Below are 13,488 nucleotides of genomic sequence, written 5' to 3'. Positions count from 1 at the left end.
ACAGTTTATTGATCTTCATTGTAATTTCAGTTTAAATATGAACAAACCAAGCAGTATAATAACAGCATTAAATAACATTGGTATGGAATGGCAATAAACATCACAGTTTTGGTCATAGAACATTGCATATGTAAACTCATCACAACCTGGTGCAAAAGCACATGACAATAATGCTATATCCAATGTGGCCGGACGGAAGGTCAGTGTGACACACCAGACATCTATCTATGTGTCCTGAATCTCAGGTATAACACACAGACACACATGCAAAGCCAGGGCATGCAGTACTAACATAGCAAGATGTCATACTGTAAGTGAACAGTCATATATTAGTCATAGGTACATATAATATTTTTTTCTAGTTTGTGTGGATATGTTCAATTTGCTTCAATGTGAACTTTAGAACTGATTGATGATAGAAATGGTCCATAGATTCAGTTTGCTTCAATGTTAACTTTAGAACTGATTGATGATAGAAATGGTCCATAGATTCAGTTTGCTTCAATGTTAACTTTAGAACTCATTGGTGATATGTAGTTCACTTTTCCTCGTTTTAAAGAATTCATTTGAATCATAAGACGGAAAATATGATAAATAAACTCAATTTCTTGACTTACATTTCAGTTCTTACTACAAATGGTAATAAAAATGGCCTATCAAAGGGGGGCCTCCCAACTGGAGAAATGCTAGACTGAATGACAAGTTGTAGCATCAGTCTGTTGCTAAACACCTGTAACCTTTCAAGAACCTGTCCAAATATTTCACCACCTGAGCACTTGTCAACCCAGAAACAATTCTTTTATCTGTTTTGTTCCAAGCAGTCACTTTGGTTTGGTCATCAAAATGTCTGTCTGTCTGTCTTTCCTGTACATTTGTTCATGAATCAGTGTTCCACTTGCACAAGAGCAGGGAACGTCCTCATCCTCAGCCTCTCCACCTCCGCCCGCAACACTGCGACCTCCTGGGCCTGTGCCTTGGCAAGGTCAACAAGCTTCCGCCTCTGTACGATCTCCTGGTATCGTCGTTCTGCCCCTGTGTCCATCCGCCGGTCAGCTGAAACATGCAAGTATCCGAGTTAGTGATGGTGTTTAGGCAGTTGGATTGTTTGTTTGTTCTTGACTTGATCTATATGTGTCAGTGCATTGACATCAACACATATAACTCACCATTGACTTGATAATATAAACTGTCTCATTGACACAAAAGTGATACACACAACTCACCATTGACTTGATAATATAAACTATCTCATTGACACACAACTGATACACACAACTCACCATTGACTTGATCAATGTGATTCCTCTCATTGACACACACGTTGATCTCGTTGAGGTCGAGGTCAAGTCCCGAGTTCTCCCTGTCCTTAGACTGTATTGTGTTCTGTAAATCGTTAAACGTTCGCTTCTTCTCTCTCATGTTCTTGTCATGGTGCTGGATAAGAAGAACATATTCCGATAAACATCACCTCCTGATCCTGATCACTGACTTGTCTCCAGGGAGCCTGACTCAGGGCACCATACACATCATCTTAAACTATATAATTATTTTAAAAAAAACAGTATTCTTTGAAAAATTGCAACATTATAAACGGCCCTAACTTTTCATAAATCTAAAGTTATATCATCAACATTTTCATTTCTCTGGAAGACAGATTGAAGTTTGTTCCTTCAGTTGTAAACAGTGTGTAGTATTGTGTTATAACATTGGGTAAAACACAGAAATAATGACAGGAAAACCTACTTTCTTCTGTAACAATATGGTCTGCTCAAGTATGGCTATTTCTTGCTGCTTTTTGGCATCATAATCAGCTTCATTCAGGAACTGGAACACAAACAAGAGAGTGATGTCAAACATGGTACATGTACTCTCAGAGCTATCCTAGCATTTGTAGCAAATCTTTTTGACATCAGCCTATCATCTGACTTGAATATAGTATGACCTGACTTGTATAAAGTGTGAATGGACTTGTATAGAGTGTGATTTGACTTGTATCTCATATAGTGTGATTTGTATTTATAATGTATAGAGTGTGACCGGACTTGTATCTAACATAGTGTGATTTGTATATTGTATTGAGTGTGACCTGACTTGTATTGAGTGTGACTTGACTTGTATAGAGTGACTTGACTTGTATCTAACATAGTGTGATTTGTATATTGTATTGAGTGTGACCTGACTTGTATTGAGTGTGACTTGACTTGTATAGAGTGACTTGACTTGTATAAGGTGTATCTAACATAGTGTGATTTGTATATTGTATAGAGTGTGATCTGATTTGTATAGAGTGTGACTTGACTTGTACAGAGTGTGACCTGACTTGTATAGAGTGTGATTTGACTTGTATCTCATATAGTGTGATTTGTATTTATAATGTATAGAGTGTGACCGGACTTGTGTCTAATATAGTGTGATTTGTATGTTGTATAGACTGTGATTTGTTTAGAGTGTAATCTGTATGTTGTAAAGCCTGAGATCTGTAGAGAGTGTAATCTGTATGTTGTATAGCCTGAGATCTGTAGAGAGTGTAATCTGTATGTTGTATAGCCTGAAATCTGTATGTCGTATAGCCTGAGATCTGTAGAGAGAGTGATCTGGAAGACTGGAGAGAGATGCCACCTCTATCTATGATACTCACAGCCTGTATTTCCCTGGTGACCTTGATGAACTGAATGTCCTTCATCTTGTTTTGAAGGTCAGTCATCTGCATCAGCATCCTCTTGTGTTCCCTGTACATGACAACATTCTGGATGAAGGCAAGATATCATCTAACATGCCCAAGACTTCACTCACAACCTGCTGTCACCTCCTCCACAGGACTAGGCGACACTGAACTAGGACCACTGGAGAAGTCCTAACCTTCTAATCAAGTCGAAAGATTTAAAAAAAACCCACAAAACATTTGCTTCTGAGGCAACGGCTTTTGAATATATTATGCAGTTGAGTAGCATGATTTTCAAGTGTTAAAAAGTGATACTCTTTTCTCCAAATTTTGAAATTAATCCTGAATATGGAAACAAACTACGTCATATTGAAGAGTGGATGCAGTGTTTCTGAAAATGTGCCGAGTTCTGAAAGGCAAGTAGTGTGCATTAGAACCCACTCACCACTCCAGCTGGATGATGCCCTTCCGGAAGTCCTTACTCTCCACCATGCTGGTGATCTTGCTCTCACCCAGTTGCTGGAACAGGGACAGAGTGACTGTGAGTGGACAGTATTTCAGTTAGATCGTTTGTTGTTTAACACTGCACTCAGCAATATTCCAGCTGTATGATGTCGGCCTGTACATAGTCTGGACCAGACAATCTTCAGTTATATCAAGTGTGGCTGCTTGTGCTAGTCTGGACTGATGCTGATTTTAGTGCTAGACACTGAGATACCATGCCGTAGTTTAACATGAATACCCCACTCAGACACAGTATACTGACTCCCTGCCGACCAGTCCTTGTTTTAATCACTTAATGCTGACACCCAACAGGGTAACAACAAGTACCATCTTATTACGTCTTTCGGTATGATGCGGCCGGGGATCGAACCCCAGACCTTCCGCTCTCCGGGCAGACGCTCTACCACTAGACCATGGAGGCTGTCCAGAGCTGTTGAGCTTACCTTGATGGTGCTGTTGAGCTCCTCTACCACAGTTCTGTGAGTCAGGACGCTGTTGGTGTAGTTGTGGACGAAGGACCCAGCATCCACCTCTACCTGTCCCTGCTTCAGCAACAGCTGTACCTCCAGGTTGAGAGTGAAGCGCTGACGGTCCTCCTTCAAACTGAACACAACAGAGATGGTGGTGATAAGTTCAAACAGGAACATGTTCACCTGGATTTAAATGTTGGTTCCTACTGTCTAGGTGAATGAAGACAGAAAACAAAGACTTCTATTTTTGTCAGGAAGGAGTGAGTAGGGGATTAATGTTGCATTGCACAGTATATCGGTAATGTCATGGTGTGCCAGCTAAACTCAAACTTAACTTAGTTGGATAGATGGATATCTCTTTGGAGAAACCAACACATACAATGACAGTCTACAACTTTAGCAACTAGTCCAAAGCCTGAGTCAAGTAAAATTCTGTTCAATAAAGTAAGCTCACCTCATATTAGTCAATATAATAACAGTAAATTCTACCGAAAATGGTGCTGGGACAATGTTCGAGCTACAAGTCTAAAAAGTGCAGTGCAGTGATGCTAATAAACCAAGGTTCATAATTGTATTTAATCAAGGATTTGCATCCACAATCAGCAGAAGCTGGCATGGATGAAGGGACACAACTCTGCACAGCAAGCTGTGATGCCATAGAGAGTGAGGGCATATTGCTTGAGTGAGTGAGTGAGTTGTATTTAACGCCGCTTTTAACAGTATTCCAGTTATATCACGGAGTGTCAGCTTAACATGGGAGGAAAGTCTGAAGTGATGCAGGTCTTAGATGTTTACCACTTCGGTGAAACCGACGAGCACGGGTATGGTGCTGACAAACCTGGAAACATAATCGGGGCGAACCGGGATTCGAACCGGGATTCGTACCCACAATCCTAGGTTTCTGGCATGCCTAGGGACGCAACCCTGCAAGCATATTGCTTGAAGCCACAACAGCATTAATATTTGTTTTTATCAAAGCTAGTTCTATGCAATTTGATTTGAAATGGGATGAAAACATTCCAGAGAATAAAACATATAATAAGTGAGAAAGATCAAAAGCATGTTTGATATGCCCTTTAGAGCTAAGAAACACCCACCTCTTGATCTGTTTCTCTATGTCACGAATCTCTTCCTCCAGTGCCACATCCTCATTCTTCCTCCTCTGCTCAAAATCTGTCATCTCGGCGTACACCAGGGACTTCACTTTCACCTGAAACCAGGAACAACTGTCTTATAATCTGTGATAAACCATGGGACAGAAAATACAGCACGACCTCACCAGATAGTCAGGTATCAATCCAACATTCATTGAATCTGAAATTATTACTACCATATCAAAGAATCTTAGCATGATTCATGATGATAAACTTACAACTGTCTTAGATTTACATAACATCTCAGTCCTTAGTATCCGCAGCAATCAAATACATTTTCAACATAGCCGTAATTATGTATGTACAATAAGGAATGGAAGGGAGATAACTCTACTGCTGTACCCCCAGGGCTGCAGTGAGCGCTATAACCTACCAACTGTTCACTGTCCATCTTGTCCTTCCTGTAGGTGCACATCCTCTTCCAAACATGAAGCTCCAGCCCCTCCGGCATGTTCCCTTCCCGGTCCATCTCCTCCACCGCCACATCGATGGAGGCCTGGGCCGCTGAGTTCTGTCTTGCGGTCGACGGCCTCTCTGCGAACGGGTTGGAGGAGTTCACATCAAGTACAGGGGTGTCAGCTCCTTTGAACTTTTGTCCTCTGTAAATGGGCAATGGTTAACATCAAATCATCATCAGTAAAATCCTTAAGGCTTGACACAAGTTTGTCAAAAAATGTTTAATTTATCTCCATATGTACACAGTTTAAGACAAAATACACAAGGAGAAGACAAAGTTGTAAACATGATAATTTAACATTGGGGAGTCATTAAATGGATAGAACTGTATTTATTTGTTTGTTGTTTAACTTCACACTCAGAAAACTCCAGCAATATGATGGTGACCTGTATATACATCGAGTCTGGAGCAGACAATCCAGTGATCAATATTGTGAGGTACGACGACACGCAATTAACCAAGTCTGTGTGCCTGACCACCGGATCCATTTGGTCGTCTCTTATGACCAGCACAGGTTGCCGGGGACCTATTCTAACCCGGAATCCCCATGGGATGACAGAGTTGTGACCTTTACCTTGGTCTCTTCCTGAAGAGACGATACAGCTGATCCTGCATGATTGCCGACACGTCAGCAAACTCTCGCTTGAAGGATCGGTCCATGACCTTGTCCTCTGCTAGCAGTATGTCGTACTCATCCTTAAACCTGGCCAGGTTCTTTGATGATTCGGAGGCTGCCTCACTTGACAGTTGCTGCAAGCATTATATCAAGCATGTTAAAATATTAATCTCTAAACTTTGGAATTATTTTTCAGTACATTTCAATATTGTCTCATTGTCGTGGTAATCAAAAACAATTTCTTTCTGTCAACATTTTGTTACTGTTTTCAGTATTTATTAAAAAGAAGTATATCGGACAAATGTAAATTTAGGTCTGATGTACCTTAAAACAGCAATGCCCAAAGAATTCCACCAGAAACGGTCATGCAGAAATTCTGCCCAGCTAAATGTCCTATTCCAAACCACAAAGTTACCTACCTATCTCTACCACCTTGACAATAATGACAGACATTTTCAATCCACCTACTCATGCACATTAGAAAGAGAGTTAAAAGATGGTCATCAACTATGATGAAGCTTGAAAAGATTGGTTTCCAGAGGATGGATGAAGGGAGCCAACTCTACAGTACATGTGATGTAGGAGTGAATGATCTGAAACCAGAGGATATGAGTTTCTGTTGTGGCTCGTAGTTGTTGATTCTCCAAGCTTCTTGCTGGAGTGTGTTCACTGATGAGCTCAGTCAGACAGTCAGGAGCTGCTCCATGTTCGGACAGGTAGGTTAGTGTGATGATGCCTCATCCATTCTGATTAGCATCACACTCCAATACGATACCTCTCTGCGTGAAGATCTATTAAGATCTCCATAGAAGGTCGCTCATGTCAGGTGAACTCTTAGTGACCTTTGATCTAGTTTACATTAGGGTATCCTGGTTCTTGAGCCAATCAAATGTCAACTTTCTAAGAAACTTCTTCACTTCCTAACTGTTTCTATTTGGAAATTTCCATTTTAACAAAGAAATACAAAACAGAACTCAAACATTCATTTGATGATACTCCCATGTTGGTGTAAATATATGATATCCACAAAGACATATATCATTGGATTATATGTTTCAGACATCATATGATTTCAGACGGCCATGTTTATTGCGATTACTCACACAATAACGAGGCATGTGGCGTCACACTGACATTGTAAATACCCAGATGATGGCTTGTGTTTCAGATGAATTGTCTTTTATAAGTGAGCGTTATGTTTTTCAGTTGTTCATGTGACTAAGAGAGAAAAACACAAATGTTTCTTAAGCATCCGAAAACCCATAACACTGAGATAATGGGGTGGCCATAACTATTTACATTTGGAACTGACCATTGAAGTTCAAATTTAAGAATTCAGATATTCATACTGTAGCCTTGATACTGACTGACTGACTAGACAGTCTACCTGATGCCACACCTATGGGGATGTGGCCAGATCATCATGCAGAGAGGTATCGTATCGGAGTGAAAAGTCTGAGTGTAATGAGCTAGCTGCCTCCTCACCTTCAGTATCTTCTTGTGCTGCTGCAGCCGGACCAGCTCCCTCTCGCTCACCTCCAGCTCTTCCTCCTTCAGCAGCACGAACCGTAGACGCTGGATCTTCAGCTCCTCCTGCACAACACAACATCACCGCAGGGCTTTGTTAGGAACGTAGCCAAACCTCAAAACAAACGACTTTTCAGGGTTAGGACTAAACTGAAAAGCTTTACTAGCCCAGGTAAAGATAAAATACCCATGTAATGTTAAAACAATGGGGAAATTGGAAACCTTGTCCTATCCCCAGGCTAGTGGGCTAGTGTTAATTTCGATCACTGCCTTTTCAAGGCTCAGGGCCCTCATTGGCACACTGGAAATGTCACATTTTAAAGTAGCGACTTTTAAAGACTGGAATGAAAATTATCAGTGTTCCAATGGCTGACAACTAGCTACTTGTTTTTCTTACATTTGCAAAGTTTTGGACTTCTGAAATGGTTTAGTACATAAATTGTTTATCAGATTGCCAATATGAGTTAAAGAAGGCAGATTTGGGGAACTTCAATGAAGATCTAAGTATGAGCAAGTCTGTGATACAAAATGAATTTTTACCACGTTTATAATGTTTTTGTGAACATCTGTGAAAATCAGATCAGGTCAAAGACTTGCTCATGTTGAAATACTACAAAAGCACTTCATGAAAAGTATTACATGAAAATCTCAAAAAAACACATTTTTGACACATTTTATCCTTACTTATGCATTGAATGTTGTCATATTTCACAAACATACAATTATTGTAATGAAAAAAGTTAGCTCTCATTCATATGAACATTTCTGATAACGTGAGTAACAAGTTCTACAATTCTTAAAATATGGAGATCCCTGGGGCAAAACTTCTAATCCCAGGGCCCCAAGAATATCCAGTGCCAGCCACTTTGTGGTTGATAGAGACAATATGTGTGGATAACTTGTGTATTCTTTGTACACAACATTTCAACAAATGTCACTGTAAACATTGAGGTGACTTGGGTTGTATACTCCCCATGGAGCTGAGAATGAAATTTGAGTGCACACTGATCCATTGATAATAAATATTAACGTGGTACCATGAGTATTTCATTTGGAGGAATGGAATGGCACATTAATAATAGACATAGTTTTGTAGGTGAAAAAAATTGTACGTCTTAAAGCCTTGACTGAAAATATATTCTTATCCAAACAAGAAAAACAGCCCTCCCCAACATATATTTAGTTGTTGGTCCCTTATAAGTGTGAACATGTAACTCCAAGCAACTCCCCTGTCTCCACATGTATTGTCAATGTATTTCCTTCAGGGCTGGGATGGGTAAGTCGGGTAAGTCGGGTAAGTCGGGTACTCGGGTACTCGGGTCAGGTGGATACTGAGTACCCACAGGACTACCAGCACCCAGACATATTGTTTAATTACAACAACAACAAAACTCTATGGTTTCACTTCAAGTCGCTAATGATCGCATTTCCTTCTGACAATGCGCGCATTCCTTCAAATTTTTATGTTTGAGTTAAGATAAAGCTTCAATCGAATTCAGTGTATGCATGATCAGATCGTTTTTTACGTGTATCTAAATAGTTTTTGCCAGGTCTCTGGTAAAACAATTCCCAATTGGACATTTTGTACCCAACTCCTGAGACAAATAGCAGGTACATGGGTAGGGCTGGGTAATAGAGGGACAGGTACTAGAGTAGTCAATGTGGATTCATCCTAGCCTCAACTTCTTCGGGGGGTCAGTCCCTAAAGACATGTCCAGTATGTCGTCCAGTATGTCGTCCAGTATGTCGTCCACTGACCTGATAGATGACCATCATGACCTTGATCTTCTTGAGGAACAGAGCATTGAGTGTCTCGTCGAAGCCTGCCATCCCGTCCTGGATGATGCCCTGCAGCTTCCGCAGCTCCGTCTCTAGTTGCTGGAACACATGGAGCAGTGCATGTACACCATCCAGCTGTCAGTCACTCACTCTCCTACCCAGAGTTCCATGCAACCAGCATAGTACCTCTGCCACAGGCCAGCGCCATGTGACGATTCGTCACATCATACACGGTCCATTCAAGATATTGCATATGTTTTTCATCTGTTTCATTTTTGACAAGTCTACAGATCTATAAAAACGTATGATAGAATGGTTCACTTTCATTGAGAAAATATTCTAAATCGTGAAACACTATTTCCATTTGCGTAGTTATCCTATGTTTACATTGGTTGTACGGCTCCACGTGCTGTCATTGAAGCCCTATGGTCACTTTCATGTGTAAATATATATTGTCATGCAACCCACTGTCGCAGTTGTAGTAGCATATTTATATAATTATGCAAAACAATATGTAATATGCCCCCAAATACTTGCATTAGTCCATTCTATATTTCTGAAAAAGCGTGTTGGTTTACAAACAAGAGAAAAGTCTGGTCATGTGATATGCAAATTAGCATGTGGCAGTGGTGTTATGCTGAGTCACCACTGGGCCGGAGTGTGGCTGTAACTCGATCATTAGCAGCACTACATGGGTTTAACATGGACAATAGAGGGATCTCATCGGAATAGATACCACGAACAACCAATCAACAACAACTGTCACCTGTTGTTCAGTTTCAGCAAGAAAGGGTTATAATATGATGTTTCCTTTCTATTTATTAAACAACAAAACATAGAACTGATAATACCAATTCTATGTTTTGTTGTAGAACTAAAAGATAAAGTACTGTTTAGTAAAAGAGTATAACAATTTACGGAATTTGGTTGGTCAGTGAAAACGATGATGATGATGATGATGATGATGATGATGATGATGATGATAAGGAAGACATTTATTAATTAATGCTATCAGAGGTTTGAAAAATCACCGTTAGTTAACTCTGTCAGTTACAATAGATATATGTATATGTTTGTTGTTTAACGCTGAACTCAGCAATATTCCAGCTAAATGATAGCGGCCTGTAAATAATTAAGTCTGTACTAGCTGTTTGCCCACCTTCCTGTACTTTTCCCTCTCCTCGGTGAGATCCTTGACTTTCTTCTCATAATCACCAACCAATTTCTTCTCATCCTCGGACCACTCTTCCTCTGCCTTGCTAATCATGAAGTGTGGCTTGGGAACATCCTGTATAGAAGCAACACGGACCGAGTTAGGAACTATCACTACAGATTGTTTGTTTGTTCATTTATTTAATGCTACACTACGCAATATTCCAGATGTAGGGTAGATCAGATATTGATGTAGTGATCAAAAAGCTTAGCTATTGATGAAGTGACTGGTAGAGTATCTTACATCAAGAGGACAACACGTCAACAGCTAGCTGTGAACAGCAATGTGACTGACAAAGAAAGATCCACCAACAAGATGATTCGTCATTATTTTGTCATCGGTCTGGACCAACCTTCTTGAGTTCATCTTCTTTCTTGATCTCGAGGACACCTCCCATCATCATGTCCAGGGCTCGGTCCCGAGCATTGTCCCCCTTCTCAAGGAGTCTCCGCGCTTCCTCAGCCTTCTCCTCCTGTTCCAGCTTCTTGCGCTGTGCGGCTGTCAGGAACTTCTCCACCTTCACCTGCAGGCAGAGTGAGTGAGTGAGTGAGTGAGTGAGTGAGTGAGTGAGTGAGTGAGTGAGTGAGTGAGTGAGTGAGTGAGTGAGTGAGTGAGTGAGTGAGCGAGTGAGCATGGTTTTACGCCACTTTTAAGCAATATTCCAACAATATCACGGCGGGGGACACCAGAAATGGGCTTCACACATTGCACCCATGTGAGGTATCAAACCAGGGTCTTTAGCGTGACGACCGAAGGTTGTAACCACCGCCCTACAAAGCCGATAGAAACAGTATTTCATTTACATCAGTATGAATGGTTCAAGGCAACATGTATGATCCCCAGGAAGTTGAGAATGACATTTATGTGCACACTGATCCATTTGCATCCTTATTCATAAATATATAGGCATTTCTCGTATCTAATCTGTAGGTACTTTTTTGTTTGTTTGTTTGTTGTTTAACGCTGCATATGATGACATGCATCAACCAAGTCAGCGAGCCTGACCACCGATCCCATTGGTTGCCTCTTACGACAAGTATAGTTGCCTTTTACGACAAGCATGGGTTGCTGGAGAACTATTCTACCCCGGATCTTCACTGTCGAGGTACTGTTATGCCTTAATTGTATTGTTTATAGGAAATGTGGCATGTAATAGCTACTTCAAGGTGATTCCTTACCTCACTGTCATCCACTGTTAGAAGCATTTCGGGCTTCTCGAGGGCACTAAGCTCATAGTCCATGACCTCTTCCTTTATGTCCAAGTCTTCCATGATCTTTACGATACGCTTGTTCTTTTCCTTGATCTTACTGATTTCTTGTTCTTTCTTGCCAAAAACTTCATCAAATTCCTTGTTGAACGTATTCTTGATACGGTGGATGGCATCCTGAAAGGAACAGAAAAATGGAATTATAGATTAACATTCACACTTTTACCAACTGCTATAAGAAATACACCTTTTGTTCTTGGACAATGACAGCATACAGAGATGGATCCAGGATTTTGAAAATGGTGGGGTGCACACAATTTTTAAGTCATGATGTGACTCATCTTCACGAGGCAAGGGAGTTAACTGACTTTAAAAGTCCAGTTTCCACCCTTGCCGAAGTAGGCTGGAATTACTGGGCTCGATCGTAGCGCCACCAGTGGCTATTACCAGTTATGCCACTTCTAAGCCTCTCCTACGGACCAATCAGATTCCACCTCTCGTATCATATGCGTTCGCTTCACACAAAATGGTGGGATCCAGTCAGGGCGATCTGATTGATAATCAAGATCTATATTGTGATAAAACGTGTCTTTTATCACGTAATGCATCAAATCACGTGAGCACCTGAACTAAAAACACAGAAAGATTTGCAAAATATCTGCTGACAACAAGTTGGTGCTGCACATGTTTTGCAAATCCTGCAATCGACCAAAATCTGCACGACAGTTTACGAACCGGATTTCGATTTCGGTACGCGATTTTGATTGGACTATGCATAGACTCGTTAGTCCAGCCAAAATATAACTCCATAATCCCAGCCTACTTCGGCTGGACTTTTATAGTCAGTTAACTCCCTTGCCTGGGGAAGATGGATGTGACTTGGCCATTCACTTAACGACACCAGTGATACCCAGCTTCACACTGCCCCATTACTTGCCTCCAGTAGAATAATCTGAGTTGTCTTCTGTTCCCGAGTGTGGAGTTCAAACTGGCTGTAGAACAGATCACTTCCTCCACCGAACTGTGCACCTGCACAGAAAGAACACATTGTTGATTGTTTGTGTGTTGTTTAAATCCACACTCAACAATATATCAGCTACTAGTATAAGACGTAAATAATTGAGTCTGGACAGACACTCCCGGCTTGATACTATAAGCAATGACTCACGCCAGCAGATAACGATGGCAAGCCCTCAACCAAGTCACTGAGCGTGACCACAGATCTACAAAAGCCTCCTAAAACCAGCATAAGTTGCTGGGGATCTATTCTAACCTGGAATCCTCTTGGAGTACTCTTATCAAAGAAAGAACACAGTCACGCACCTAAAGATAGGCATCTTCACAATTTTCACACAAAAGGGAAGGTTACATTTGATATCCCTGAAAAACACACCAAAATTTCAACAGAAAATATGAATAATAAATATGACTGCTGTCAGTGAAATATTTGACTGTTTGATTGGCATTCTAGAAATTGGTGAGCACAATAAGAGAAACATTCAACTTTGTGGATAACAACTTCTGGATTATTGTTTCGATGTAGATTTTTACACCATTATCAAACTGTAAGAATCTACATCAAAATGTCGCCATATGCAATAATCAGAAGTTGTTATCGATAAGTTTTATGTTTTTCCTTTTTTCTTAATGTTATAATTGACGAGCAGTTATCACCACACAGGTGGCCCAGTTGTCTAAAGCGCCACGATTCTCTGCGCAGAGTTGTATCCCTTGGGCACGCCAGAAACCTATGATTGTGGGTTCGAATCCCGGTTCGCCCCTATTATGTTTCTATGTTTGTCAGCACCATTCTCGTGATCATGGGTTTTACCGAAGTGACAAACGTCTTAGACCTGCATCATTTCAGGCTTTCCTCCCACATTAAGCTGACAGGCCGT

At 40.8% G+C, this 13,488-nt stretch overlaps 1 protein-coding gene across 2 annotated transcripts in view; it reads right to left on the bottom strand.

Moving 5' to 3' along the window:
* Positions 1-13,488, bottom strand: part of LOC139452449 (cilia- and flagella-associated protein 43-like) — a 48,727-nt gene continuing 35,239 nt past the window's right edge. For both annotated transcript variants that reach the window (XM_071233934.1, XM_071233935.1), the window contains 15 exons: positions 12,528-12,619; positions 11,561-11,767; positions 10,735-10,905; positions 10,329-10,457; positions 9,149-9,268; positions 7,349-7,456; positions 5,822-5,997; positions 5,164-5,389; positions 4,734-4,846; positions 3,610-3,769; positions 3,108-3,181; positions 2,639-2,729; positions 1,744-1,824; positions 1,281-1,434; positions 1-1,053 (listed from right to left, as the gene is read on the bottom strand). In XM_071233934.1, coding sequence (XP_071090035.1) covers positions 884-1,053; positions 1,281-1,434; positions 1,744-1,824; positions 2,639-2,729; positions 3,108-3,181; positions 3,610-3,769; positions 4,734-4,846; positions 5,164-5,389; positions 5,822-5,997; positions 7,349-7,456; positions 9,149-9,268; positions 10,329-10,457; positions 10,735-10,905; positions 11,561-11,767; positions 12,528-12,619 — 2,072 coding nt within the window. In that variant the 3' untranslated portion in view covers positions 1-883. The remainder of the gene's footprint in view (positions 1,054-1,280; positions 1,435-1,743; positions 1,825-2,638; positions 2,730-3,107; positions 3,182-3,609; positions 3,770-4,733; positions 4,847-5,163; positions 5,390-5,821; positions 5,998-7,348; positions 7,457-9,148; positions 9,269-10,328; positions 10,458-10,734; positions 10,906-11,560; positions 11,768-12,527; positions 12,620-13,488) is intronic.

This window comes from Haliotis cracherodii, unplaced genomic scaffold (genome assembly GCF_022045235.1).
Source record: "Haliotis cracherodii isolate W230 unplaced genomic scaffold, xgHalCrac1.p SCAF_9, whole genome shotgun sequence".
Lineage (NCBI taxonomy): Eukaryota > Metazoa > Mollusca > Gastropoda > Lepetellida > Haliotidae > Haliotis > Haliotis cracherodii.
This window is presented reverse-complemented; position numbering and strand designations above follow the sequence as displayed.